The 26,384-nt window shown below is 41.9% G+C and overlaps 1 protein-coding gene across 1 annotated transcript; it reads left to right on the top strand.

The window, feature by feature from the left end:
• Positions 1-17,270: 17,270 nt before the first annotated feature.
• Positions 17,271-21,937, top strand: LOC102699621 (putative ubiquitin-conjugating enzyme E2 38). The gene is made up of 8 exons (XM_006661022.3): positions 17,271-17,561; positions 17,668-17,764; positions 19,403-19,537; positions 19,627-19,767; positions 19,843-19,906; positions 20,167-20,306; positions 20,417-20,728; positions 21,006-21,937. The coding sequence occupies exons 1-8, from the start codon at positions 17,527-17,529 to the stop codon at positions 21,303-21,305; spliced, it is 1,224 nt and encodes a 407-aa protein (XP_006661085.1). The 5' UTR covers positions 17,271-17,526; the 3' UTR covers positions 21,306-21,937.
• Positions 21,938-26,384: the final 4,447 nt, after the last annotated feature.

The raw sequence follows: 26,384 nt of genomic DNA, 5'->3' as shown, positions 1-26,384 counted from the left end.
TTTATATCATTTTATGTATTGTTAAATATATATTTATCCATATATATAGCTTTACATATTTGACAATTTTTTTGAATAAGACAATAGTCAAACCCGTATAAAAAAATCAACGGCGTCAAATATTTATTTAGGGACGGAGGTAGTATGCCATATGCAAAGACGGTGGCTTGAGCTTGGGAATACTATATTAATTGCCATTTCCATTTGTGCACATTGATCTGTGAAAATTATTTCAGGGTGCTTCCCTAACATCGCTTTTAGAAAGGTATTGAATAGCCAGATAAATTACTCAGCACTTTCATCAAACAATAATGCAGGTTCAGAAACAATAGTTTGCTTATGATGGTTTGTTCCAAGAAATGTAGGAAATGGCATTTCAGATTTGTTTGTTTGAAATGTAGTGTGATGACATCTCCAAAAGAAGCATAATCTGTAACGCACCGACCACCAGCCAAAAAGAAATTATATATTTGACCATCGTATTTGTCAAGTTGCACGGTGTAAAAGAAAGAAATTTTATATAACTAGAAATAGGCTGTCTCTACACCTACTGCACATGCTGTGACGTGGGTCACTAATATATAGATCCGCTAGATATGGGGTTCACGTATCAACTACTTAAAGTTAAATAGTAATAAATCAGATGATTTGTTTTCACTATTAGGTGGAGTGGACGTGGAGACGGTGCATAAGTACTAAATAGCCTACCTTCACCTCAAAATTTTGATGTCTTTCTATTTCAATTTTTGAGACGGGAGATAGTAGGTCCTGGAAGAAAAGCCAAAGAGAACCAACCATAGAGAGCTGTTGTGTCATGCACTTTTACTAAATTAACTAAATGTGTTGCAGTTAGTCAGGTGGTCTATTAAAGCAGTGATATGAATTAGCTTCGCAGAAAGTTGTTTGGATATGCGTAGTGGGTGCTCTAACTTTGTGGAGAATGTAGCAAATTCCTAAAATGTGTTGCATGCTAGAAGAATTGAATGGAAAGGGAGTGAAATTGTATTGGCGTAAGCCCAAAAATATTTGCCACATACATACATGCATGCATGGATACGTACGTACATACATAGAAATAACACAATTTTTACACATCCATCGATCGCATGGTAGGACTACCATACTTCATGTGTAAATATATTCCTAGCTCACACTATATATGCATAGCCTCGATCGTTGTCTCGCCAGTTGGAGTAGTATTTAAATTCCAACTAAGCTAGCTGCTAGCAATATTGCATCCATCCATCCATGCACGTTCGCGATTGGCCCACTAGATCATCTATCTCATCGATCAAGAAGCCTATATGATTGAGCTAGCTATCTACGAGTACCTCTCTTATATTAATTAATTAGTTGATAGATCTTCCGAGGACCATTGATCGACCAAGTCGTTGAGGCATTACATATATATATATATATATATATATATATATATATATATATATATATATTCGTTAGAGCAAGGGTCGATCTAGCCTAGTAATAGAGGGGGCGGGGCTAATTGCCTTCTCCCTTTAGCCGGTAGGGGGCTTGAGCCCCCCCCCCCCCCCCCCCCCCCGCGCGCACGCCAACATTGGATTTGTCCCTATGTCGGATCCGGGGTACCTCTCCTTTTAAAAAAAAATGTTTGGCTGCTATGATTAATTAATGTCTAGCTCTGTAACTTGCTACATATGGTCTACAATTTTAACTTACGTTGTAGATCGACAAGCTAGCAATGAGGCACGTGGGCAGCCAGGCCGCAATGAGTCGTCATGAACTCTCGTACATGATGAGGGATCTTCAGCCGCAATTCCATAATTTCCATAGACATAATGGACACTATAAAAAGGCTATGTGCAGACATATGAATTAATGTACAACATTTCCCTGCTATTCTTGCCAACCGAGGCATAACAAATAATTTTGATGAGGCACGGAAGCTTGGTGGCGGAAATCAAAAAACATAGTGCAACAGGAGATCGATGGTTTTATCGATGAGATGGCAATTCTATCACAAATGAACCATCAAAATGTCGTACGACTACTAGGGTGTTGCCTTGAAGCAGAAGTGACACTACTAGTGTACGAGTTCGTGTCAAATGGTACACTTTCTCATCATTTGCATGATGTTAGCACTCGATCATTAACTTGGAAAGAATGCCTAAGTATTATTGTGGAAACATCAAATGTGTTATCGTACCTGCATTCATCTACATCCATGGCAGTAATACATAGAGATGTTAAGTCCGATAACATATTGTTGGATAACTGCATGATAGCAAAAGTGTCTAATAATGGTGCATCCCGAGGTCTTTCAACTAATCAGAATGGAGTTACAACTGAAGTTCAAGGGACATTTGGGTACATGGATCTAGAGTACTACCAAATAAGCAAGTTGACTGATAAAAGTGATACATACAACTTTGGATCAATCCTTCTTGAGCTCCTTATAGGACAGAAGCCAGTCAAAATTATATCAGATTTCACTTGTTTTGTCAACCAGGGTAGAGTGCTTGAGATACTAGACCCTCTAGTCCATGCAGAAGGTGGCAAAGATGCTAAAGCAGTTACAGAGCTAGCAGCAACATGTTTGAATTGGAAGAGGCAAGAGAGACCATCGATGCGGCAAGTGGAGATAAAGTTGAGAGAGTTACTCAGAGAGGATCATAACAACTACACTGGTTACAAGTATAGTTGGTCATTAGGCACATGGCCCACCGGCATGAGCTTTTGGCCCGGCCCAAACACGGCCTGGCCCGGCGGGCGACGGCCCATGCCGGCATGACTCGACCGATGGCCATGCATGGGCTAGCAGGTCGGCACGGTAGGCCGACCCGGCATGGCACGGACCGTGGGAGGCACGGCGTGCTGGCCTGACATGGCACGGCCCGCCACCAACGGTTGGCCTGCCAGGCGGCCCAAGGCACCATGCCCTCAAGGCCCCAACGGGCGACGGCATGCGGCCTGCCCAGCGCCCCCGTTGAACTGGCCGCTGTATATAATCCACCATGTTCCCCTCCTGTTCCCTATGTCCCCTCCCCTCCTTGGCCGCAACCCTAACCCTAACCGCCCACACGGCGCCACGGTCACACGCTGCCCCATCCGACGGATGGATGCCAAACGGCCATTGTGGCTCCACTGCTCCACCGCTCCATCACAACCAATCCGTCGCTCGATGCCACATGGGTCGAACCATAGCGAAGTGCCGGAGCTGGTAAATGCGATCTAGAACCGCTGGCGAGTTCCACCGCCAGCGACCGTCGATCTGTCTCCTTCCTCCAATCCTCCACCCTCTCGTCCTTGTTTTCGTCCCAGTTTTTGGTCTCTTTTTTGCAACCATGTGCGCATCTCCCTGTTGACTCCCGTCTTTGCATACATCTGTGGTTTTTTCGTCATCAACTCCGGTGCTCTGGTTGTGCAAGTATGATTTTTTTTATCTCACTGCCTCTTGTTTTTTGTTTATATGGCGATGTGCCAAGTGCTAACCGTCACCTGTCGGATGCATATTTCTTTGTAGGTCGCATAGCATTTGCTAAGCAGCAGCCGCCGTCAAGGGACTAGTGTGCCCACGACACCACGTGATGGAAGACGATCCCACCTCCATCAACTATGAGTTGACAACAATGGGGATGCGTGGTGATAGAGCTGAAATCCTAATCTAAGATTTTAAATGTTTAATTGATTTGAATTAAAGATGAATTTTCCTGTTTCTTAAATTTTGTTTGTCAAATTGAATTGATAGAGATGTCTTTTGCATCTGGGCCTGGGCCGGCATGAGCACGCTGGCATGTCGTGCTTTCGGGCCAGCACGACATGACCCGCTCTTCTATGGGTCGTGCTTGGGCCGCATGTTCGACCTGTGGACCAGCCCGGCACGGCACTAAACTTCAGCGGGCCGTGCCGGTCCGATAGTCGTTGGTCGTGCCGCATTCGTGCCTGGGCTGTGCTGTATCCTTGCCTAGGTCGTGTTGGGCCAGGCAGTCCAATTGGCCAACTATAGTTACGAGCATATGGCCAATCCAAGATGAATGTCAACACAGACAAGAAATAATGGTGATCGAAGCTTTAGCCAACAATATAGTCTTGGAAGGGAAAAAAATGTAACCCGTGAGATTACCAAGTTGAATTGGGTCCCATAGTTATCTTATATAAATGTATAGACGCAAAATATGTTTGTTTAATTTCAGTTTTTCTTTCATAATGTAAAGCTTGAATTTATTTGAACTTTATTTGAATTAGATATGACTTTTCAAAGATTGTTTTGGATTTTAGCTCACTATGAAATGATAATAGTATTGTGTAGTCTTTACAATTTCTTTTTCCCTTATTATTTCGGGAAAAGGCTTGAACCACTGGTACTTATGTCTTATTGGGTTTTTTCCTTTGGAAATATTCTTTCCTAAGCAAAAAGCGTTATGTTACTTATAGGTGGGCTTGAACCGCTGGTAGGGTTGAAAGTGATGCGGATAATTTCTATCCGAGCAAATCATTTTTCTGATTCGGATAGCTTCGGTCGGATAGTTCCAAAAATTTTTGGATTCGGAATTAAATTCGGATTTTTTTTCTTCGGATACGAAAACGAATATGGTAAGAGTGATATCCGTCGGATTCAGATAACGGTCAGATACTATCCTGATTTTTTTTCAGATATCCGGACCAGTGCATCAACCAGAAGAAGTTCATCCCAACGGCTCAACCAGTGTTAATCTTAGCTGGTTCTGACTAACTGGCTTCAAGCATTCCAGACGTCCATGACCCCACAACCGCCACAAATGTTTATTTTTATGGTATTATTAATTACTTATATTGAAAATATTAATGAGTTATAAACTTATATTAAAAATTAACAAGTTATATTTCTTCAATGATCTCTGAAGCTTAGTTTAATAGGTTTTTATGTTCCAATTAATATTCGTCACCGTATTCGTTTCTATTCATATTCTCTCCGTATTTGTATTCAACAATGTTTGATTCCGTTTTCATATCCGAGTTTTTGATTCTGATTTCAATTCCAAAAAAATATAAAAACAAATATGATATAGCTAGTTTTCGACTGTATTCGATCCGTTTTTATCTCTACCCACTAGTAGTGTACCCAAACTAACGTTATGGTGTTATTTGCTAATATAAATCTAAAAATAATATTTAAAACTTCAACATCAATGAGAGATTTACACATGCACCTAAAATATAATAATTAGCAAAAAGGAGTAAAAACAAATGTTAAAGGGACAGAAACAAATGTTACTTATATTTATGCTTCAAGCAAATATGCCTCAAATCCCCCCATAAACAACAAGGGAAAATCTAATAAATGTCATTGTCAAACACTTAATTCTAAGAAATGTCATCGACGAGTATGAGTTCTATAAAATGCCATCACCATTAGGGTCTCGTCAATATTTTTCCATTGAGTGCTATAGTATGAATAGTATATTTAAGACGGAACCCTAACGGTAATGACATTTTCACACAAATTCGTTTGTAGGATGGTATTTCTTAGAACTCACATTTGTCAATGGTATTTCTTAGACTTGGACTTCCGTTAATGGCATTTTTTAGATTTTCTCTAACAATAATTGCACCCCAATTTAAGTAAAAATGAGAATTATATCATTGCAAACACCATGACTGGTACCAATGATAATTTAAATTTTGCAACCAATGTGCAGTCAATAGCAGTACCATTTTCATCAAATACATTTGATTGTATATTTAGGTTAAGAATGATTTCATCAGCAACCAAAAGACTGAATTGTTCGAGGACTTCTATATCATGCACATATATGACACATTGAAAACTTTGTCCTTTATCCTTACACTGCAATGTTTACATCCTGTTACATTCTATGTGAGGACTTATAATTCAGTCACATAGGAATTCCATGGAGCACCTATCTAGCAAACAACCAAACACAAATTATTGATGTTTTGTATTGGCAATAATATATGGGTGGTATGTGAGAACGAAATACGATGGTGTGTTACACCCGGAGTTCTATCCTAAGCCTAAACTCGTAAAAGAAATTCATAAATAATAGTTGACTTAATTAACTCTGGAAAAAAACCACAAAAGTAATTAATTTAATTAAATCGAGGTTCGCAAATTGATTAACGGGATTTAAACTCAAATTGCAGAGTATAAAATTTTGTCTAAAATTTTAATACAAAATTCGGCAAAAATGGGGTCTTTTCTTTTCCCTCCATTTTTTCTCCTTTTTCTTTATTTTCCCTTCTTTCTCAAATTGGACCGAAGTCCAATGTTCCTCCCCCTTTATTCTTTTTCTTCCTTCTTCCTCCTTCCCCCTCTCTTCCCCTCCGGCTGGCCTAGCCGAGCCGGCCATCTCCTCCTTTCCCTCCCACCGCACGCTCCATCCTTCCCCCGCCTCCCCGCCTGGGCTGCAGCCGCCCCGGACCAACTTCCGCGCCCGCCGGCCCATCGCACCGCGCCCTACTAAGTCCGGCCTCCCTCCCTCCCGGCTGAACCAGCCACCGCCGACTCCAACTCCACCGGCCGCCGCAACCGTCGCCTCCTTCGCCCGTGACCGACGCAAACTCCCCCTAACGGTTGCCCGCCCTAGCTGCGCTCCTCCCCTATAAATCCCCCTCACCAGTGCGTCGTCACCACCCCTTTCCGCACGTCCCGAGCCCCCGCCGCCGACCAATCTCGCCACTGGACGCCGCACGTCGCCATCCACCCGCGTCATCACCACCGCCTCGTCGTCGCCAACCCTTTGCCGCCTTCGCCACCGCCGGTGAGCACCCCCGCCGCTCTCACCTCCTCTTCCTCTCCTTCGCCGCCGCAGCCGGGCTACCCGCGCCGTCGCCGGGTGCCGAGGCTCACCGGTCGTCGCCGTCGGGCCGCCGCCCAACATCACCGTCGCCACGCCATTGTGGTGCTGCTCCCGCCTTCCCACGCGATCTCCTCCCATCCCCGCGCGCCACTGCCGTCGTCCTCCTCTCCGCGTCACCCACCGGCCGCCACTCTCAACGCCGTCGCCGGCTCTCGCGCTGCCACGCGCCCGACCGTCATCGCCCGCGCGCCGCCCGCCGTTCGTCGGTCGCCTCCCTCCGCGCCGCCTGCTCGCCATCGGCGCCGCCCCTCCTCTCCCGGCCGAGGCCACCTCCCCTCCTCCTCTGTCTTGGGCCGCTGACGAGCGGGCCCCACTCGTCAGCCGGCCGGTCTCTCTTTCCCCTCTCTCCTCCCTCTCGGGCCCCACCTATCACCCTCTCCCCTTCCTCCCTCTTTTACCGACAGGTGGGGCCACCTGTCGGCGCCACCCTCTCTCTCCACTGACATCAACAGCCTCCTTTATTGCGTAATAAATCTATTATTTTTGTGTTTAGCTAAAAAAACCCAGTTAAACTTCTAAAAATCATAACTAATTCATCCGGTCTCCGTTTAAGTCTATTCAAATTTCATTAAATTCATAAAATTGTCAAAAATCCATTAAAAATACTTGCTTTTACTGTTTCAGTAGACTTTGTGCCTGTTTTATTTATTTTTGTGCTTTGTCACTTAGATTCGGACCCTGCCGAAGCATCGGTTTATTTCGAGAGCGTCGCCGAAGTACCTCAAGGACCATAGCAAGGCAAGTGGCACTCATCTTGATCAAATTGAACCTATTATTGCAAATTTCCTTGCTTTATTTATTCAAACATGTATTGTTTTATTCAAAGAATTTATTGTATTTATTTTATGGGTAACCTATTATTATGCCGTTGTTTATCCATCGTTATTCATGTTATGTCAGGGGTAACATGAGTAGAATTAGATCTAGGTTAATGCTTAGTCGTGCCTAGAACAAGTAGCTCATGGGATCACACTTTAATCAGTGCTAGTTCTAAATGGCTGTTAATCATGATTCATTACCCGGTTCGGGTTAATGCCAACTAAAATATTGATAATGGTGGGCTATGGGTGCATGGTTTTGAGAGTCGCACCCATAGCAATTAAGGACCGGTTTACAGGAAACCATGTAAGTAATTTAGGGCTAACCACATGCCGAAATGGGTAAGGTGGGATTTGGAGCATGGCTTCGAACTATTTGACGTACCAAGGCAAGGGTAGGCGTGATGGAGTATAGACGGGACATCGTGGTGTAACGATGACCTCTACTGCTTTCGGATCTACCAAGGCACAAGAGGGGACTGTCCGACTTTGTGTAAAGAAGGGGGTGAAATCTAAAGTGCGGTGCGACTAAATAGGGAGGGTTGTGTGACGGGCCCTATCACAGTCTCATTTCCGGTATACCATGGTGGTATGTCGACGCACGTTCAAGTGCAGTGGAGTCGTGTCTTGTGGATACAGTAGTACACCTCTGATCAGAGTGTAATCTATTCGAATAGCCGTGTCCATGGTCAAGGGCGGACTCCCAGCTTCACTGTGATTAGTTGAACCTTTTAATGACTTGGGTAAACTGGTTTTCGCTTGGGACTACTGTAACGTGGTGTAGCGTTGAGTAGTGGTTGGGCCTGTTGTAGCGTGGTGTAACGTTGAACAGTGATGTAGTATTTTACAACTGTTATTTATTTATTCCTTTATTCTGTTTAATCTCTGTTATTTATTTTAAATGTTGTTTTATTGCACCTAACCCTAGCCTGTCCTTGATGATCCTTATGCATCATTTATTACTCTCTTATCGTACTGCTTATTGAGTACGGTAGTTTGTACTCAGTCTTGCTCAATTCCCCCCTTCAGAGTTAGTTGTGGAATCCGATGGAGGTGACTCTCAGGAGTGAGCCGTTCCGCCGTCGAAGCGTTGTCTTTGGACTGGAGCCGTACCTGCTAGAGCTAGTCTATGTTAACCTTTCCACTGCATTTCTTGTAGAATAAGTGTTATTTTTAGTTGTTTTAAGAACGATGGTTATGTAATCAACATTGTCTTTTTCTGTACCCTGGCTGGTCCTGGACAGGGATTTTAATACACAATTAAGTTCAGAAATTCATGTGAGGAATTTCTGGGCGTGACATGGTGCACAAGGAACCAGATGTTACCTAGGTTTAGGTTCTCAAGATGAGATAATTACTACCATTATCTTGCTTATATGTAGATCGATTCTCTAAAATCCTATAACATGCTTAGCAGTGATTGTTAAATTGTACCCCTGATGGACCCCTGCCTCCCCCTATATGCCACGGGACAGGTGATGAAAACCGACTCGTATCCAACTGGTGATGAAAACTTGCACTTTATTCACTGATACACTGAGCTCATTCCACCTTTTTATATTTGCATATGTCCAGGTATTGTTGAAGAGCTTTTTCAGCAACCTTCATCTCCTATTGCCTGTATGATGTGACTATTTCATCGCCCAATACAATTGAAGGTACCTCTTCTCCCGCTGGAATACAAAATTGAGAGCACCTCAATCCCAGGTATATGAAATTTGGCCACCAACATAACCACAAAGAAATGCTTTTATACTAGCATACAAATGATACCTTAGGTTCTGAAATATTATTTGCAAATGCAAGCAAGATTTTAAAATGAGCCCCACTGAGGATTGAGATCACGGTGGCCGGCCGGCCGATGCACATATAGAAGCACCATAGTCAACGTCCTCCCGACCGACGAGGTTCTGACGCCGCTAGCGCCCAGTGCAGCATCGGCGTTGTTTTATTCCTGTCGCTATTGACTGCATGTGCAACTTACATCCTTCCTCCATCTTAGCTCTGGTGCCACCACCACCACTGTTGTGTCTTCCATGCCTGGCAATGGCTCCATGCCAAGCCCTAGCTCACGATCGAGCACTTAGCAACATATGCCCACAAGGAAGGGGAAGAGATTAACTTACCAACTGGTCCAACCTTGTCTACGTGGCTAATCAACAAATCGTAAGAATTCAATTTTGCAGTTTCTTTTGAAGGAAGAGTTAATTTTTGTACCCAACATCTTTTTAGATGACCCCAATATAGTGCTTGAGAGTTATATATTAGTATTCTTTTGGAGATGTTCTTAAGTATTGCCCCCACTTTATTTGTTGATTGAACTCAGTTGCATCTCCATGCAACAATGCGCCAAAGAAGTTCCCAAAAGAACTTTTTTTGGATTTACCGTAAAAACATACCTCCAACAGATATCCAATCTCATTTCTAAAATACTGACACAAAAGTGAATCAAATCACATATATCCAATCTTATTTCTAAAATACTGACACAAAAGTGAATCAAATCTAAGAAAGTAATATGCATTCCCAATCTCACAATCCGTAGGAAAAATTCGCACCTATCACGTGTGAAAGTGGTCGTGATGACTTTTTTTCAGCTGAGTCGTATTTTCCTTATCTCCACCGATTGGAGATGAAGAAAATTTTGGTAGGATATTACTTGATTGATGACACGTATGGAAGAAGATCAAATAGATTTCACAAAATAGAAGAAGATCAAATAGATTATGTGATCAATTCAGATGACGATACGACGTTGAAGGGGGTGTCGAACGTAGTTCTTGCGAGGGGGAAAAGGAAGAGAATCTAGTCTCACCTTGCTTATGTGGCTAACTAACAAAAAACTACATACATTCCATACTTCAAGACTTTGTGAGTTTGACTAAATTCATCCATGTAATCCCTTCGTCCCTAAATGTTTGATGCCGTTGACTTTTTTATACACGTTTGACTATTCGTCTTATATAATTTTTTTAAATATGTAAAGCTATATATATGCATAAAAGTATACTTAACAATAAATAAAATGATATAAAAATAATTAGTAATTATGTAATTTTTTTTATTAAGACGAATGATCAAATTTACATTAAAAAGTCAACGGCGTCAAACATTCAAGGACAGAGATATGATAAATATATATGTTTTGTACATGTGTCTATATTTATTAGCACACAAATAAATCGGCAAGTCAGAAAGTTTTATAATAGGGAACAAATGTAATATTAGGATCTAAGAGCATCTCTAATAGAGAACTAAAAGTTAAGTCCTAAAAATCCTATATTAGAGACTTTCTAAAAAATTATAGGTCTAAAAATTACCATAGAAACCCAAAAATCAGATCTAAAAATAGTTAGTTAACCAAATAAACTCAAATAAACTAAGTTCGTTAAGATTGTTTTCGCGTTTTTTCCCTTGCTCACGTCGTTCTCTTCTTTTTACCAGCAACAAGAGTGTTAGCTTTTACTGTTCTAATTAATAATATATGTGATGTCTTATGTCCGTGCTAGCATCTAGCATCATTGTTCCCTTTTACTGTTCTGATTTCTTTTTGACAGTACCGCTCTGTCTTACCTATGCTATACTAGATTAAACTATATTTGGTCCATATAGCATTGTCTTGTCTACAGAATAGATAGGAGAGGGAGCGACGCCGTTGAGGCCTTCAGCGGAGCAGGCGACAGTGGCTGTGGGCTGCACCGGAGGGGAATATGCTGGCGACGAGATTTGGTGGACCGGGCGGCGCCGGAGGGGGCTACACCAGTGGCAAGCTTCGGCGGAGCAGGTGGCGTTGGAGGGGTCTGCTCCGGTGGCAAGATTCGGCAAAGTGGACGGCATCATCCGCGGGCTGCTCCAGCGGCGAGCTTCGGTGGAGCGGACGGCGCTGGAGGGGGTTGCGCCGGCGACGAGATTCGACGGAGCGGGCGGTGCTGGCCGCGGGCTGCGCTAGCGACGAGCTTCGACGAAGCGGGCGGCGCCAACCACGTGTGGACCTGGCGGCGACCTTCGGCGGAGGTAGCAGGTCGGCCGGCGCCGGTGTACGATATGGCTCGTGGCCGCGAGGAAAAAAAGCGCCACTGAAACTCTTCGGGTGTGATCGCTTTGCCGCCCAATGAGATTGGGAGGGCAGATCACGTTCTTATATTTAGGCAGCTTTTGGGTTTTGATTGGGACTATGGTTATTTTAGAAACTATATAGGTGGTCTATTTGGACCTTTGTTTTTGATGCAGATTCAAAAAAAAGTATTTTGGAAGTTTGTTTGGCACGTTGTTGGAGATGCTCTAATGTGAGGTCTCTATTAGAGTAAATGGTAATTTTTGGACCTAGTATTTTCTTAGAAGAAAACACAAAATTTTTAGAAGTAAATTTTAAGCCTTCTATCGAAGATATAAACCGCATCACGAGGATTCCAACCCCTCATCTGCTACATCCGTTCCATAATAACTTCAATTTTTGTTTTTTTCATCTCCAACGTTTAACCATTCGTCTTATTTAAAAAACTTGTAAAAAAACTTGAAAAAATTAGTCACACATAAACTTTATAATCTAGTACGAATAAAAGTATTAATCATAAAAAATTTCAAATAAAATGAAAAATCAAAACATTATATAAAAAAACTGAGTTAGTAATATGTAGCAAGGATGGCGAAACCGGCTGACCGTTGTAGCCCACCACAGCACACAGGCACCCTGCCCCCACACGTCAGCCTCACACCACAGCACATCCCCCGGGTCCACCACGCTGGATAATTAATTAAGGCCTCGTTTGGCTAGCGGGTAAAAGGCCGGGATCCCGACCTGTTTCCCGGCCCCAAAGGGGAAGCCCACCACGAGGGGGGACAAATCCCTGGACACAAAAAAATCCATTTGGCAAGGCCCGGGAAGGTAGGATTCCTGGCCCAATCCACTCCAAACTCTAGGGAAGTCACACCACTACTCCACCCGGTGGAACTCTGCCACCGACGCCGCCAGAAAAAACAAAGACATCGGCAGGCGTCGCTACCTCGCTCGTCGTCCGCCGGCGCCGCCACCTCGCTCGTCGTCCGCCGGCGCCAACGCTGCCGCCCCTTCCACGTCCTCCGGCACCACCTCCTCTCCCTCCACAGCCATCAGCGCCACCTCGTCGTCCGTCGGCGCCGGCACCCCCTTCCACGTCCGTCGCCGCGGCCTCTCCCTCCACAGCTACCGGCACCGCATCCTCCCTCTGGCTCCACCGCCGCCGCCGTCTCCGTCCAGTCCCTCCACATCTGCCGGTTTCGTGCTCACGCTCCAACTCCGTCGACAATACCATCAGCAGGTACATCATGTGTAGCCGATCTGATCCTCCATGTTGTTTCTTGGATTAGTGCGGTCACAAATTAATTAAACTGAAGATTGTTAACGGTCACCCAAGATTTGTCTCTCGTTGCTAGTTGCAATCGATCTGTTTTTTGGTGCAGTGAATCTAACCATACATGCAATATTATGTCCCTACACTGTATTGAACTTTCTTTTGCTGAAATTTATTGAGTTTAGTTCAGCTTCAATATTATGTCCCTATATTGTACTGAACTTACTTTTGCTTAAATTTTTTGAGTTTAGTTCAGCTTCAATATTATGTCCATGTACTATCCTGAAGTTTATTTTTACTAAATTTTTTTGAGTTTAGTTCATCTTCAATATCATGTCCCTGCACTGTACTGAACTTTATTTTTGTTGAATTTTATTGAGTTTAGTGCAAACCTGATAAAAATATTATAGTATACATGAATCTTGTGCATTTTTCTATTGTTTGTAGTAAAAAAAATGAGTTCAAGGGCTACTAGACGGGTGTGGGAGGAAGAGGATGATGATATGATTCTTTTCCTTCTCCCTTCTTTGCATCTTTTGGGTACTGGTGAGGGGAGAGATAAAACACCTAGGCATACCTCAACCCAATCTGGCGCAGATAAAGTGACAGAAGTACTTGAAGGGCATGTGATGAATTGTCTTGTAGCATACCGTATGGAACCGAAGGTCTTTAAAAGTATTGCTAGTTTTTTTAGAAGGAAGAATTTGGTGTGTGACACTAGGGGAGTTAGAGTTGAGGAAAAACTTGCTATGTTCATGTATATGCTATCCCATAATGCAAGTTACCAAGATATGCAGTATGAATTCAAGCATAGCGGGGAGACCATACACCGACATATTAAGGCATTTTTCGAGATAGTTCCTACTCTTGCTCACAGATTCATTAAGCCTCCTCTTGCAAACCAAACTCACTCGAAGATCTCATCAAATTCTCGCTTCTTTCCCTACTTCAAGGTGCAATAATAACTTGGTATTTGTGCAAAATAAATTATTTTTAAAATAAAATCACTCATATTTTTATATTATTTTGACATAATTGCTTAGGAGCAATTGATGGTACTCATGTTCCAATCACTATAAACCCTAAGATTGCAGCTCCATATAGGAACAGAAAGAGTGCACTAAGCCAAAATGTCATGTTAGCTTGTGATTTTGACTTAGACATCACATTCATTTCTTGTGGCTGGGAGGGTTCTGCCACGGATGCTCGTGTGCTTAGATCCGCTCAACTAAGTGGTTTTCGTGTACCCGAGGGTAAATTTTACTTGGTCGATGGTGGATATGCCAACACTCCTTCATTTCTTGCTCCTTACCATGGCGTTCGGTACGATCTTAAGGAGTTTGGGCATGGTCATCGACGGCCAACAAACTATAAGGAATTATTCAATCAAAGCTATGCATTATTGCGTAACCACATAGAGAGGGCGATTGGAGTTTTGAAGAAGCGTTTCCCGATTTTGAAAGTAGGAACCTTTCACCCTATTGAGAACCAAGTGAGGATACCAGCAGCAGCAGCTGTGTTTCACAATCTAATTAGAGGGTACAATGGCGATGAAAGATGGTTGGATCATCAGCCACATGACCCACACAACATATCACCTGAAAATTTTGTTGATGTTCCAGATGGAGACAGTGAATATAACAATGATGTTAGCGCACTTAATAATCAAACTCAGCAAGGAAATGTTATTAGGGATGCTATTGCAATGGCTATGTGGAATGATTATGTTATGGTCATCCTAATCTATTATAATTATGTATTGAAATGAGATGTACATGATATAATAAATGATTGTATTCTGCCCCTGTTTTCCTACAAAAGCAATGATGATCGGCAGAGGTTCACCAAAATTTGCTTTTCTACAAGCAAAATCTACTTCAAAACAAAAATCACCAAAGAGCCAAAGAAGGGAAACTTCACCAAAAACCATTCTCTCGCAAAGGAAGACAACAGCCCCAAGAGGTATCAAATTTTTTATGCATTGTTTCTTTCTGAATTATCCATGTTGTGAAGCAATTTTCTCAAATATTTCTAACATTTTGTATTTATTATTTCTGTAAGCAGTGGGAGAATAAGCAAGAGCTTCCTGGAACTCCAGATTAGAAAAGGGTTTAGTCGATGTTATGCATGAAAACATGAACTCATTCTGCAGAACCCAAAATGGATGGACACCTGAAGGGTGGAAAAGGATTGTGCCTGGTTTTCATGATAAGTTTCCACATGTGACGTTTTCAAAAAGACAAATACAAGATAAAGAAAAGGAGCTTAAGAGAGATTACATGTGCTTGAAAGATGCAAGATCACAAAGTGGAGTTTCTTGGGATGATAAGCTTGGGATGATTGTTGCTGATGACCCTACAGTATGGAGTAATATCTGTTTTGTAAGTTCTTTTCACAAGTTCCTGTGATTGCCATAAATTCTCCTACTCAATTGTCTCATTTTTTTTATTATTAACAGTCTTTTCCTCGAGCTAAGAAGTTCTGCAACAAACCTTTTCCTATCTTTGAAGCTTTAGGGGAGTTACATGATGGTAATTTATTAATTCTCACATCTACCTATAAACCATTCAAACCATCATTTATTTATCTATTGACATGCATTATCTCTTCTTGACTAGGTCAAACTGCTGAGGGCCTCTTAAGCTTCACATCCCTTCAGCCAACAAATACACAAGATCAAACAACAAACCCACAAGATGATGTTGTTACAGAAATAGGTGCTGATGAGTTTGAGAATCAGGATGACATGACCAATGATGATCCAACCACAACAAGTGAGCATATAGAAGTGGAGGCATCAACTCAATTCAATGAAAGACAATCTGCCAGTACTTCAAGAAATAGGCCCCCTGAGGATAAAAGACAAAAGAACCCCAAAAGACGCAAGCAAAATGGTAATGTGGCTGAAATGATGGAGAAGTATATAGAGCTACGACATAAACAAGTTGAGGATGAAATGGCACGGAAGAAAGAGCCTGCGAAGCAAGTTGATGAATATTCAATCAAGAATTGTATTGCTGTCTTGAGCACGATGAAAGAACTGTCCCCTGAGGAACCTGCACATGCATTTAATGTTTTCAAGGATACTCAGAATAGAGAGATCTTCATGAGTGCTGATCCGACGTCTAGAATTTTGTGGCTGAGACTTCAGATGGTGAGTGGGACTTGTGATTATGATATTGTATTTTCATTACTGTCATCCTAGCATGTTGTGTTTAATTTTAATATTTCTTGCATTAACAGGGTCAATATACATGAGATTGGATTTTTTTTGTGAGGTATGTCAATACAGAGGTGTTCAGGGCTGCATATGTCCTAACTATTTATTATGATTACTGGTTACTAATTAACAAAAATAAGTACTCATATTGTTATATAAATGAACTATTCTTTATGATCCATTGATAGTGTTCTTTTGGCAGCTAGTGTTATTCTGACATGAATGGACATAAACTAGCAAAGAAAATTACACATACATGACTTTGGATAATGTTCTACTATATATAAGTAGTGTTTAGTTATGAACTTTGGTGTGCTCATATATTGCTCATGCAAAGTTTCAGCCCAGTGCAGAGGCATGTTTTTCAGTTTCATGTTTAGTAGAGAAATGTACATTCCCTTTTTCTAATTATCAACATGGATAGATATTCAGTATATATAGCTAATCTTTTTGGTCTATACATCAAACTGATTGTATTTTACACGAGTGTCTTGATTTTAATCTTTCATTAGATTGCAATGCTCATATATCTTGCTACCATTTTTTCATACAGGTAACGGAGATACTACTATAGGGTGAAGAACCAATGCTAAAACTAGCAAATATAGGAAGCTTTGAGCAACTCTTGTAGCAAAATCTTCTTCGGTTCTTAATATTATGGACAAAATTAGATTTTGGAAGTTGAGACTCTTAGTTTTTGGTTCCTAAATGTATTGGGTATTGATTCACATCTTGTGGATTCTCGGAATGTAGAATTCCCTACTTGTGGATTCAGGGATTGCACCAATCTTGGTCTCTATTAGCATGCACTTTGTTTAGTGCTACAATATTCATTCTGGGATTGTAATTATTCATCTGATTTTCATGCTATTTAATAACGTTGTTTTAGTATTTATGAATTTTATAATTAATTAATTTAGATATATTGATGTTGTATTCAAAATTTTCCAAGTGTTATTCAGAAGACCACAAGCATTATGTCTGTCCGTAGTCATCCAAGAGAACACCTATGTAATGCTGCTGGCCCATGCATTTTGTCCTTCCGTGGGAGAGGAACGAGGGAGGGGATTGGGTGGTGGGAGGGGATCCACCCCATCCCTCCCTGATGGTGTTTTCCCTCCAGAAAATTATACACATGAGCCAAACAAGGCCTAAGGCGGCGCCTGTGTGGGTTTCTTTTCCTCCAAATCGCAGACACCGAAGAGCCCTGCCACCCGCACCTGCCTTTCCCACTCTCCCCCGAAAATGTCTCATCACGCTTTCGTTTGCAAATCCAAAAGAAGGGGAGAAACTACCCACCGCCGATCGCATTGGCAACGCCCATGGCGGCGGAGGCCTCTTCTTACGGTTCCAGGAGGTGAGTAGTATGCTCTTTCCTCTCTCTCTCCTCTCTCCGTGTTGGCTGGAGTAATCTGATCGGTGTGTGTGTGTGTTTTTTTTTCTTTTTTTTTCTTGGGTCGCAGGAACTTGGCGCTGGGCAACGCGGATGATGTCGTCAAGGTGTCGGCGGCCGGTTGGGCGGGCTCTGTGCGCCGGAAGCGGAAGCGGAGCCAGGCACAGGTGAGGTGGAACCCGGGGGCTGGGGGCCGCTGCTGTTTTTTGTGCTCTTTGAGCTTCTTTTCATTTTTTCAATGTTTCTGTTTGTTGTATGTGGATTGTCCAGATTGATAAATTGTATTGCCTCCGTTTCATAATGTAAGATGTTTGACTTTTTATTTGCAATGTTTGACTATTTATCTTATTCAAAAAATTATAGAAATATCATTTATAAGTAAAGTACATTTTTCGATCCTTAAACTTGTGGCACGGTACCACTTAGTTCTATAAACTTAGAAAATGCACGTTTAGGTCCATGAACTTGTTTTACCGTCTAAAATCATAGAGCTAGATGGTACATTAAAACGAGTTCATGACCTGGATGGTACATTAAAACAAGTTCATGGATCTCGATTGTACATTAAAACAAGTTAATGGACTTAAACGTGTATTTTCTAAGTCTATGGGCCTAAGCGGTATCGCGTCAAAAGTTTAAGAATCGGCCATGTACTTTACTTATTATTTATTTTTACTTGTGACTTACTTTATTATCCAAAACTTTAAGCACAACTTGTTACTTTTTATATGTACTGAACTTTTGAATAAGATGAAGGGTCAAACATGACAAAAAAAAGTCAAACATCTTACATTAGGGTGCGTTTAGATTTCAAAAACTTTTGGAACAAATGTCACGTTAGTTGTTTGACCAGATGTCGGAAGAGGTTTTCGAACACAAATAAAAAAACAAATTACAGATTTCGCCAAGAAATTGAAAGACGAATTTTTGAGTCAAATTAATCCATCATTAGCACATATTGGTTACTGTGGCACTTATGGTTAATCATGACCTAATTAGGCTCAAAAGATTCATCTCACGATTTCTCCCCTAACTGTATAATTAGTTTTTTTTCCATCTAGATTTAATGCTATATTTATATGTCAAAGATTCGATGGGACGTTTTTTGGAACTAAACAAGGCGTTATAAACAGAGAAAATACAGAACTAGCACTGCGATGATTACGATTCTGAGATTGTCGTCCTGTGATTGCTTGCGCATTTTCAGCAGGGAACAGAATTCGAGGGGGTCTTTTTTTAAGGGAAATTTGAAAAATGACAGCCTTGCATTTTTCCTTTTTTTCATAATATAGCGGATGAATGTGCGGCAGTTATGATCATAATTCATGAACCTTCATGTTTTGATTGATCAATAGAAATTCCACTGAGGGTAGCTATTTTTGTCGTATAGATCACCACATTCTCTTCTGTGATGATTCCGCCAAATTTTATTAGCTTGTGTTGGTAGAATCTATGTAAAGATGCTATACTTCTCGGAATCGAGGTGAATGTGAAGTCGCTGGGTGTTATCCAAATTTTACATCTGGTTAAAGCATTTACAATGAGCATCTGCTCTTTATGGTCTTAGCCGTACATGATTAATCACATTGCATTCTAAAGTGCAGTTTTTTATTCATTTTCCTCTCTTAATCCGGTGGTGCATCATTTGGCTGCATCTAGGTATTAGTTGTGCTATACAATCCGTGTTTATACTTTAATGGTCCATATAGTATATAATACTGTAAACCCTATCTGAAATAGTACATTTTTGTTATTGAGACTGAGTAAGATACTAAAATATAATATGGTATATGTTTAATCAACAGACTGTTGCTCATGGAATAATTGACCTTGATGCTGATGATGATCCTGACGAAGTTATGAGAATTTGTGAGAAGGCATCGAATTACAGCAGCAATCTTTCTGTCGGTCATCCTTCAGATTGGCCTAAGCATCGAAAGGTGAATTCTTTCAAGTATTTATGTTTACCATTGTTTAGTTATGCTATGCTAACAGTTGATATATATTTTTCTCTATCGAGTAATTCTAGAATGGCTTGGCTGAGGATGTTAAGACTGTGGATAGTAAAAGCAATGAGAAGTATAAGACATTTAAGCAGTTTGATACTGTTACTGACCACAGTGATCACTTTTACTCAATGCTAGGCGAAGGAAACGATGTAGTCACAAAGGTAGCAACTTGGACTTTGCACATACTCCATCTTCACTTGAGCTCTGCAATTAAATGGAATTATTCTTTTTAACAGCCATCCAAGGACTGGGTGAAGCGAATTCAACATGAATGGAAAGTCCTGGAGAAAGATTTGCCAGGTAGAGCTCTATATGTTCCTTTAAAGTCTATTTACTCCAGATGTTGCACATTTGATAAATGGAACTCTACTTTTATTTTCTCCAGTACTAGTGTTCTTCCCTTCCTCCTGTTTTACATGCACATTAGGTGAGCAAAAGCTCTGAAGCCACTTCACATAATTCTTATAGTGACCTTGAGTATATTATACTATATAAATTGTTGAGGAAAGTTTACATAATGCTTATATAGCCTGACTGCAACTTTCCTCCATATTGAGCAGATACAATTTTTGTACGAGTTTATGAAAATAGGATGGATCTACTTAGGGCTGTCATTGTTGGACCGGCAGGCACTCCTTACCATGATGGGCTGTTCTTTTTCGATGTCTCTTTCCCTTCCCAGTATCCTAAGAAACCTCCAGTAAGGATTTTTTTTTAATATAATGTCATATGCATCCATAAGGCTTTGTTATTTTCTCTCTAGTCTAAGCTTGCTTGTGTGACATTACATATATTTGACTATTCTTTCAGCTAGTGAACTACCGCTCTGGAGGGTTACGGCTAAATCCAAATCTCTACGATGACGGGAAAGTCTGTCTTAGCCTCTTGAACACCTGGTCTGGTAAAGGGTGTGAGAAGTGGAACCCATCCAAGTCAACAATGCTGCAGGTCCTAGTCTCCATTCAGGCCTTGGTGTTGAATGCAAAAGCTTATTTCAATGAACCTGGTTATGCAGCTTCTGCTAAAACACTCCAGGGAGAGCAAATGTCCATGGCTTATAACGAAAATACTTTTCTGCTATCCTGCAAAACAATGTTGTATTCTCTTCGGAATCCACCGAAGGTACGAAGATCTATACTACGCTTGCATGGTTTCCTGCTATTTTTATGTGGATATGCTTATTCTTTTTTTGCCTTATTCTTTGTTGCAATTTCTGTTGATGAAGAATGTCTTGATAATGTGTTTGCTTGTTTGGTGAAGAACATTAGTATGCTGAATTGTTGATAAAGAATGGGTTTGATAAACTTGCTTTGTTGTGAATGTTCTATTTGCTTTGCTGTGTGTTTAGGCCTGGCTTCCCTACATAAAGTTGTTGAATAATCTGGTGTAACTTTTGCAGCATTTTGGAGACTTCGCTAGTTGTCATTTCTGCAAGTACGGGCGCAATATCCTCGCAGGATGCAAAGCCTACATGGATGGTGCCCAAGTTGGATGCCTTGTAGGAAATGGAGTGCAGGACGTTGATGAAGGTGACAAAAGCTGCTCGACGAACTTCAAGGGCTCATTGAAGAAGTTGTTTGAGGAATTCATCAAGGAATTTACCCGTATAGGAGTTCATTGTCGCGAATTCCAGGCACAGACTTGGATGTTGAATGCTGGATCTGCCAGAGCCACGGCCAGCACTACATTGAGGCTCTAATGGTAATGGTAAGTGCTCAATATGTGGTTGAGAATTTGTTGTTTCTTGGGGGCCAGATATAGTTATTGATTCTATCCTCAGAAATCAGGAGATAGGAGGGCACAAGGCCCAAAACAAATCATGCCCAATGATCTACTCAGAATTGTCTTGTTAGTTTGTGTGTGTATGGTTTCTATTCATCTCAGAACTATTGGACATGTAGTTTCTATTCATCTAAGAACAGGCAGTAGTTTATCAGGGGATTCATATCCTTTACCATAATAACGGTGTTATTATAGTCACTGACATGTAGATCTATAAGAGAATGATACTCACATGGAGAATCCAAACCCCATAGTAGTGGGGTTACCTGTTTACCGTTTGTCCAATTTTGGTGTGTGGATCATTGAGGTTGAGACGAGGAAAGCAACGGTGCGGTTTGTCCGGTACTGGTGGGAGTAAATATGCAATACATCCCTCGTTCTGTTTTGGTACTTGGGTCAGTCAGTCAGGCAGCTTAGGTTCTGGCATGAGCTGCTGGTGCATGGGCGTCCTGTTGGCATGTGCAGGCGCGTGTTTGGAAGGGACGAGGCTACTCTGATTTGATTTTTCCACATTTTGATCATATTTGTAAACTTATTTCATGATTTGATTTTTCCACATTTTGATCATATTTGTAAACTTATTTCACGAATAGACCTTCTTAAAAAAATTAGTTTCTGACATGGGGAAGCTAGCGTAAGGGTCAAAATGTAAATAACATATTCTACAAGATCATTGGTGCCAAGTATTAATTTGTAAAATAAGTTGTTTACAGGTAGATCCTCAACACCAATATCGTGTTAGCAAGCCATAGGGACGAGGGTGCCCATGCTAGAACCCTTGGTGCCAAGATGTTTCATTTTTCGAATAAGCTTGTTCAAAGAGTCTAGTTATGAAATAACTTTTTGAAATGGGTATAAAACAATCATGGCTTCTCTGATGTTGGATAGCGTTAGAGGATCCAATTTTGTTTAGAAGAGGTTGTCAATAGATGGCACTGGTTCGTGGTCACTGGACATGTATCATCTCTGACTTTGAACTCATCTTCCATGGTACACCCATCCAAAATCCCTTAATTATGAAAGGTTGCATATAAGACTCTTTTGTTTGAGAACGGTAAAGACCATGTAGGGTTGGCAACGATATGGGGCAGGGCCGGGAATGACAAGAATGCCCCCAACCCTAGCCCTGAATTTAATCCCTGACCACGGCCTGCAAATCAAACCAAGGGGAAATCCATTCCCAATCCATGGGACCTGTTTTCCTTGAAATGAAGTCAGACAGTACTTGTACAAAGGCATGAGGTCAGCGACATCCTTCTTCACTAGTGGCATTAGGCTGAGGGGGGATAGTGGCGGCATCACGCGGATTACGGAGGCTGTTGGCAAAGGAAGGCGACGAGCAGTGACGGAGGGTGGCGCCGCGGTGGCACTATGTCACACCTTGAGTTTCTATCCTAAGCCTAATTCATTAAAGAAATTATAGAATAATAATTGGTTCAATTAACTCAGGAAAAATCTCTCAAAAGAATTAATTTAATTAAATTTAAGTTTGCCAGAATATTCTAAAATATCTCGAGAACAAGGAAATTATTAACAAGATTTAAATTTGAATTGCAGGGGATAAAATTTCGCTCCAAACATTGATTTAAAATTTGGCAATGTGAAGTTTTTTTTGCCCCTTTTCTTTTTCCCCTTTCTTTTTCTCTTCCTTCGATTTGGGCCGCAGCCCAAACTCCTCTTTATTACCCACCCCCGGCCTCCTCTCCCTCCATCTCTTCCCCTCGGGCCAGCCAGCCGCGCCCGGCCCATCTCCTGTCCTGCCTCCCGCGTGCGCGGCCGCACTGCCCCGAAGTCTGCCCTGCCTCCCCGCTTCCCTGTGCCACTGATAGGCCGGCCCCGCCTATCAAGCCCTCCTCTCCCCTACCCGGCACGTCCCGCCGCCGAATCCAAAACTGCTGCCACCCTTTTTGCTGTCAGGAGTGCCACTCGCGCCCGATGCGGACTCCAACCAATCCCCGCCCAACCAGTGCATCCGCCGCCCCATAAATACATCCCACCGCTGAATCCAAAACTGCTGCCACCGATCTCGCTGGCCGCCACCTCTTCGAGCCGCTGGTCATCGTCAACACCAGCGCCGCCACCTTGCCTCACTGCCACCTTCCCCGTCATTGGTGAGTGCCCGCTCCCTCCCCGCTTCCCCTTTTCTCCTCTCAGGCCGCTGCAGCCGAGCTCGTTGTCGCCGCTGCCTCGGTGGCGCCGATGCGTTGTCATTGACGACCGCCTCGTCCGACCACCGCTGTGCGCCATCATCATCTCGAGCGTCGACGCTACCGCATCCTCCTTGCTCTGGCACCGCCGTTCTCCATCATTGTCGTGCCTCCGGTACCATCCCCTCTGCCTTCGGCCATCGCGTCGCCGTCATCCCCTCCGGCCGCCACTGTCATCGCGCCGTCATCGCCCCGCTGGTCGAGTCGTCGTCGCGCCTCTCCTCCTCCTCCCCTATTCTCTCTATTGGCGGGGCCCACCCACCAGCCAACATCCCCTCTCTCTCTCCTAGTGGGCCCAAGTATCGGTGACCCCACCGCCTCCCTCTCTACCCCCCCCCCCTCGGGCCTACCAATCAGTCCTATCGACACCTTCCACGCACGCGTTCTCTCTCGTGGGTCCTAGGGGTCCGCCCCTCACTCAGCCTCCCTCTCTCTCTTGGGTCGAGGCCCAGTTGTCAGCCTCTTCCTTCGCTGACAGGTGGCCCCCACCTGTCGGCGCCAGTCTATCTCCTCTTTGTCGTCAGCAACCTCGCTAATTGCGTAATAATTGATTTAGGGTTTTTCTGTTTAGTTAAAAATAACAGAAAACTTCTAAAATTCATAATTAATTCATCTAGTCTCTATTTTAGTCTATTCAAATTTCATTAAATCCATAAAAATGCCAAGAATGCATTAAAATATAATCTTGTGTTGTTTCAGTAGAGTTTATGTCTTTCTATTTCTTTTTGTGCTTTGTCGCTGAGATCTAGAGCCTGTCGACATGCCTATTTGCTTCGAAATCATCGCAGAGGTACCTCAGGGAACAGAACAAGGCAAGTGGCACTTATCTTGATCATATTGCTTCCATTATTATAAAAGTCTCACTTTATTTATTCAAACTTGCATGGTTTATTCAAGTTATTTACTATATTTATTTTTCAGGTTTAACCTATTATTAGGTCGTTGTTTATCCATCTTTATTTGTGTTATACCAGGCAGTGGCGGAGCCACCTATATGGCTAGCTGTGGCGGCCGCCATACCTGGCCGCCGGCAGAACCCCTCGTCATACTCAGTGTTGTACGCCACGTTAAAGATGATTTATAAGTATTGTGACTTATATGGAGTACCATTCGCATGATGATTTATAAGTTAATGCATTATAGCTTTATTTTATTTTACATATGTGGTTCTTATACACAAATTAGAACTTAGGCCGCGTTCAGGTAAGGGAATAAGTTAACATGATTAATTAACTACTCATTGTTAAAAAATATAAAATAGATTAATATGATTTTTTCAAACAACTTTTATATAGAAAATTTTTGTAAAAAAATACACCGTTTAGCAGTTCGGGAAGCATGCACACGGAAAACGAGGGGCATAAGTTAACTTAGGGGGGCGAACGCAGCCTTAGTAGTATTAAGTTCGCCATAGATTTTCTTCCTGGCTCCGCCACTGATACCAGGGATAATTGAAGTAGAGTTAGGCATAGGTCATGCTTGCTTAGAACAAGTAGCACATGGAGTCACACTATAATCTTTGCTAGTCATTGATAGTTGTTGATCATGAATTAATACCTGATCATGGTTAATGCCAACTAAAATATTGATTAATGGTGGATTGTGGGTACATGATTTTGGGAGTCATGCCCATGGCAATTAAGGATTGGTTCGCAGGAAACCCTGGATGTTATTTTAGTGCTAACCATAAGCCAGAGTAGCCAAAGTGTAATTTTGAACTTTTCATCGTACCCAGGCTAGGTTGAGCGTGTTGGAGTATGGATGGAACCTACGACGGTCTATGCAACTTCCAGCTTTGCCTAGCCACAAGAGGGGGTTGCCGGAGTTGGTTTAGAGGAGGGAGTGAAACCTACAGTGTTGCATGATTGAATAGGGAGGGTTATACGATAGGTGCTATCCGATGTGTCATGGTGGCACGTCGGCGCATGTTTAAGTGGAATGGAACTGTGTCTTGTGGATACAGTAGTACACCTCTAATCACATTAAACTTATTCGAATAGTCGTGGCCATAGTTAAGGGCGAACTGCCAGATTTATTGTGATTAGTCGAACATTTAATAACTTGATTAAGCTGGAACTGGTTTGGGACTATCGCAACGTGGTGTAAGATTGGGTAGTGGTTGGGCCTGTTGTAACGTGGTGTAATATTGGACATAGATGTTAGTACTTTTATTTATTTATTTATTTATTTACTAGCACAATATCTGTGCTTCGCCATGGGGATAAAAAACATTCCATATAAAATTCCATTAAAATACATGGCATATATATGGCATATATATATGTGTCATGTATATATAATTTAATAGACAGTCGAGTTCCATAAAAATATTTTAAATACTATTTGATATAAGCAAGTAAGCAATTGACTACGTATTGGGAGAATGCAATAGACGGGCGAAAATAGAAATAATCCATATTTTTAAGTAGCTAAAGATACTATCAGTATGCAGGTGTGTAGTAACGAGTGACGTGTATAAGTATAAAAGTATAGAATATCAATTATAAGAAAGATAGTAACATCATCTTCATATCAAATTAAAATCTTATGAGCCTAATCAAGTTTGCGGGTGGTCCCGACTCTAAATTTTTTACTTTAAATTTAGAGTTGATTTTGAGATTTTTTTATCGTACTTTATTTTTCAGTGTTGGCTTTTAAATCGATATGAGCATGTATATATAAAAACTTTATTCATAAATTAATTATCATTTATAAATATGATATAATTAGGAAAAGGTCGAACAAGGACCCCTGCGAGCTCTGCTCCTTTGCAACTCAAGCTAGTGATC

This window comes from Oryza brachyantha, chromosome 9, assembly GCF_000231095.2.
Source record: "Oryza brachyantha chromosome 9, ObraRS2, whole genome shotgun sequence".
Classification (NCBI taxonomy): domain Eukaryota; kingdom Viridiplantae; phylum Streptophyta; class Magnoliopsida; order Poales; family Poaceae; genus Oryza; species Oryza brachyantha.
Note: the sequence above shows the minus strand (reverse complement) of the source record. Positions and strands in the feature narration are given on the sequence as shown.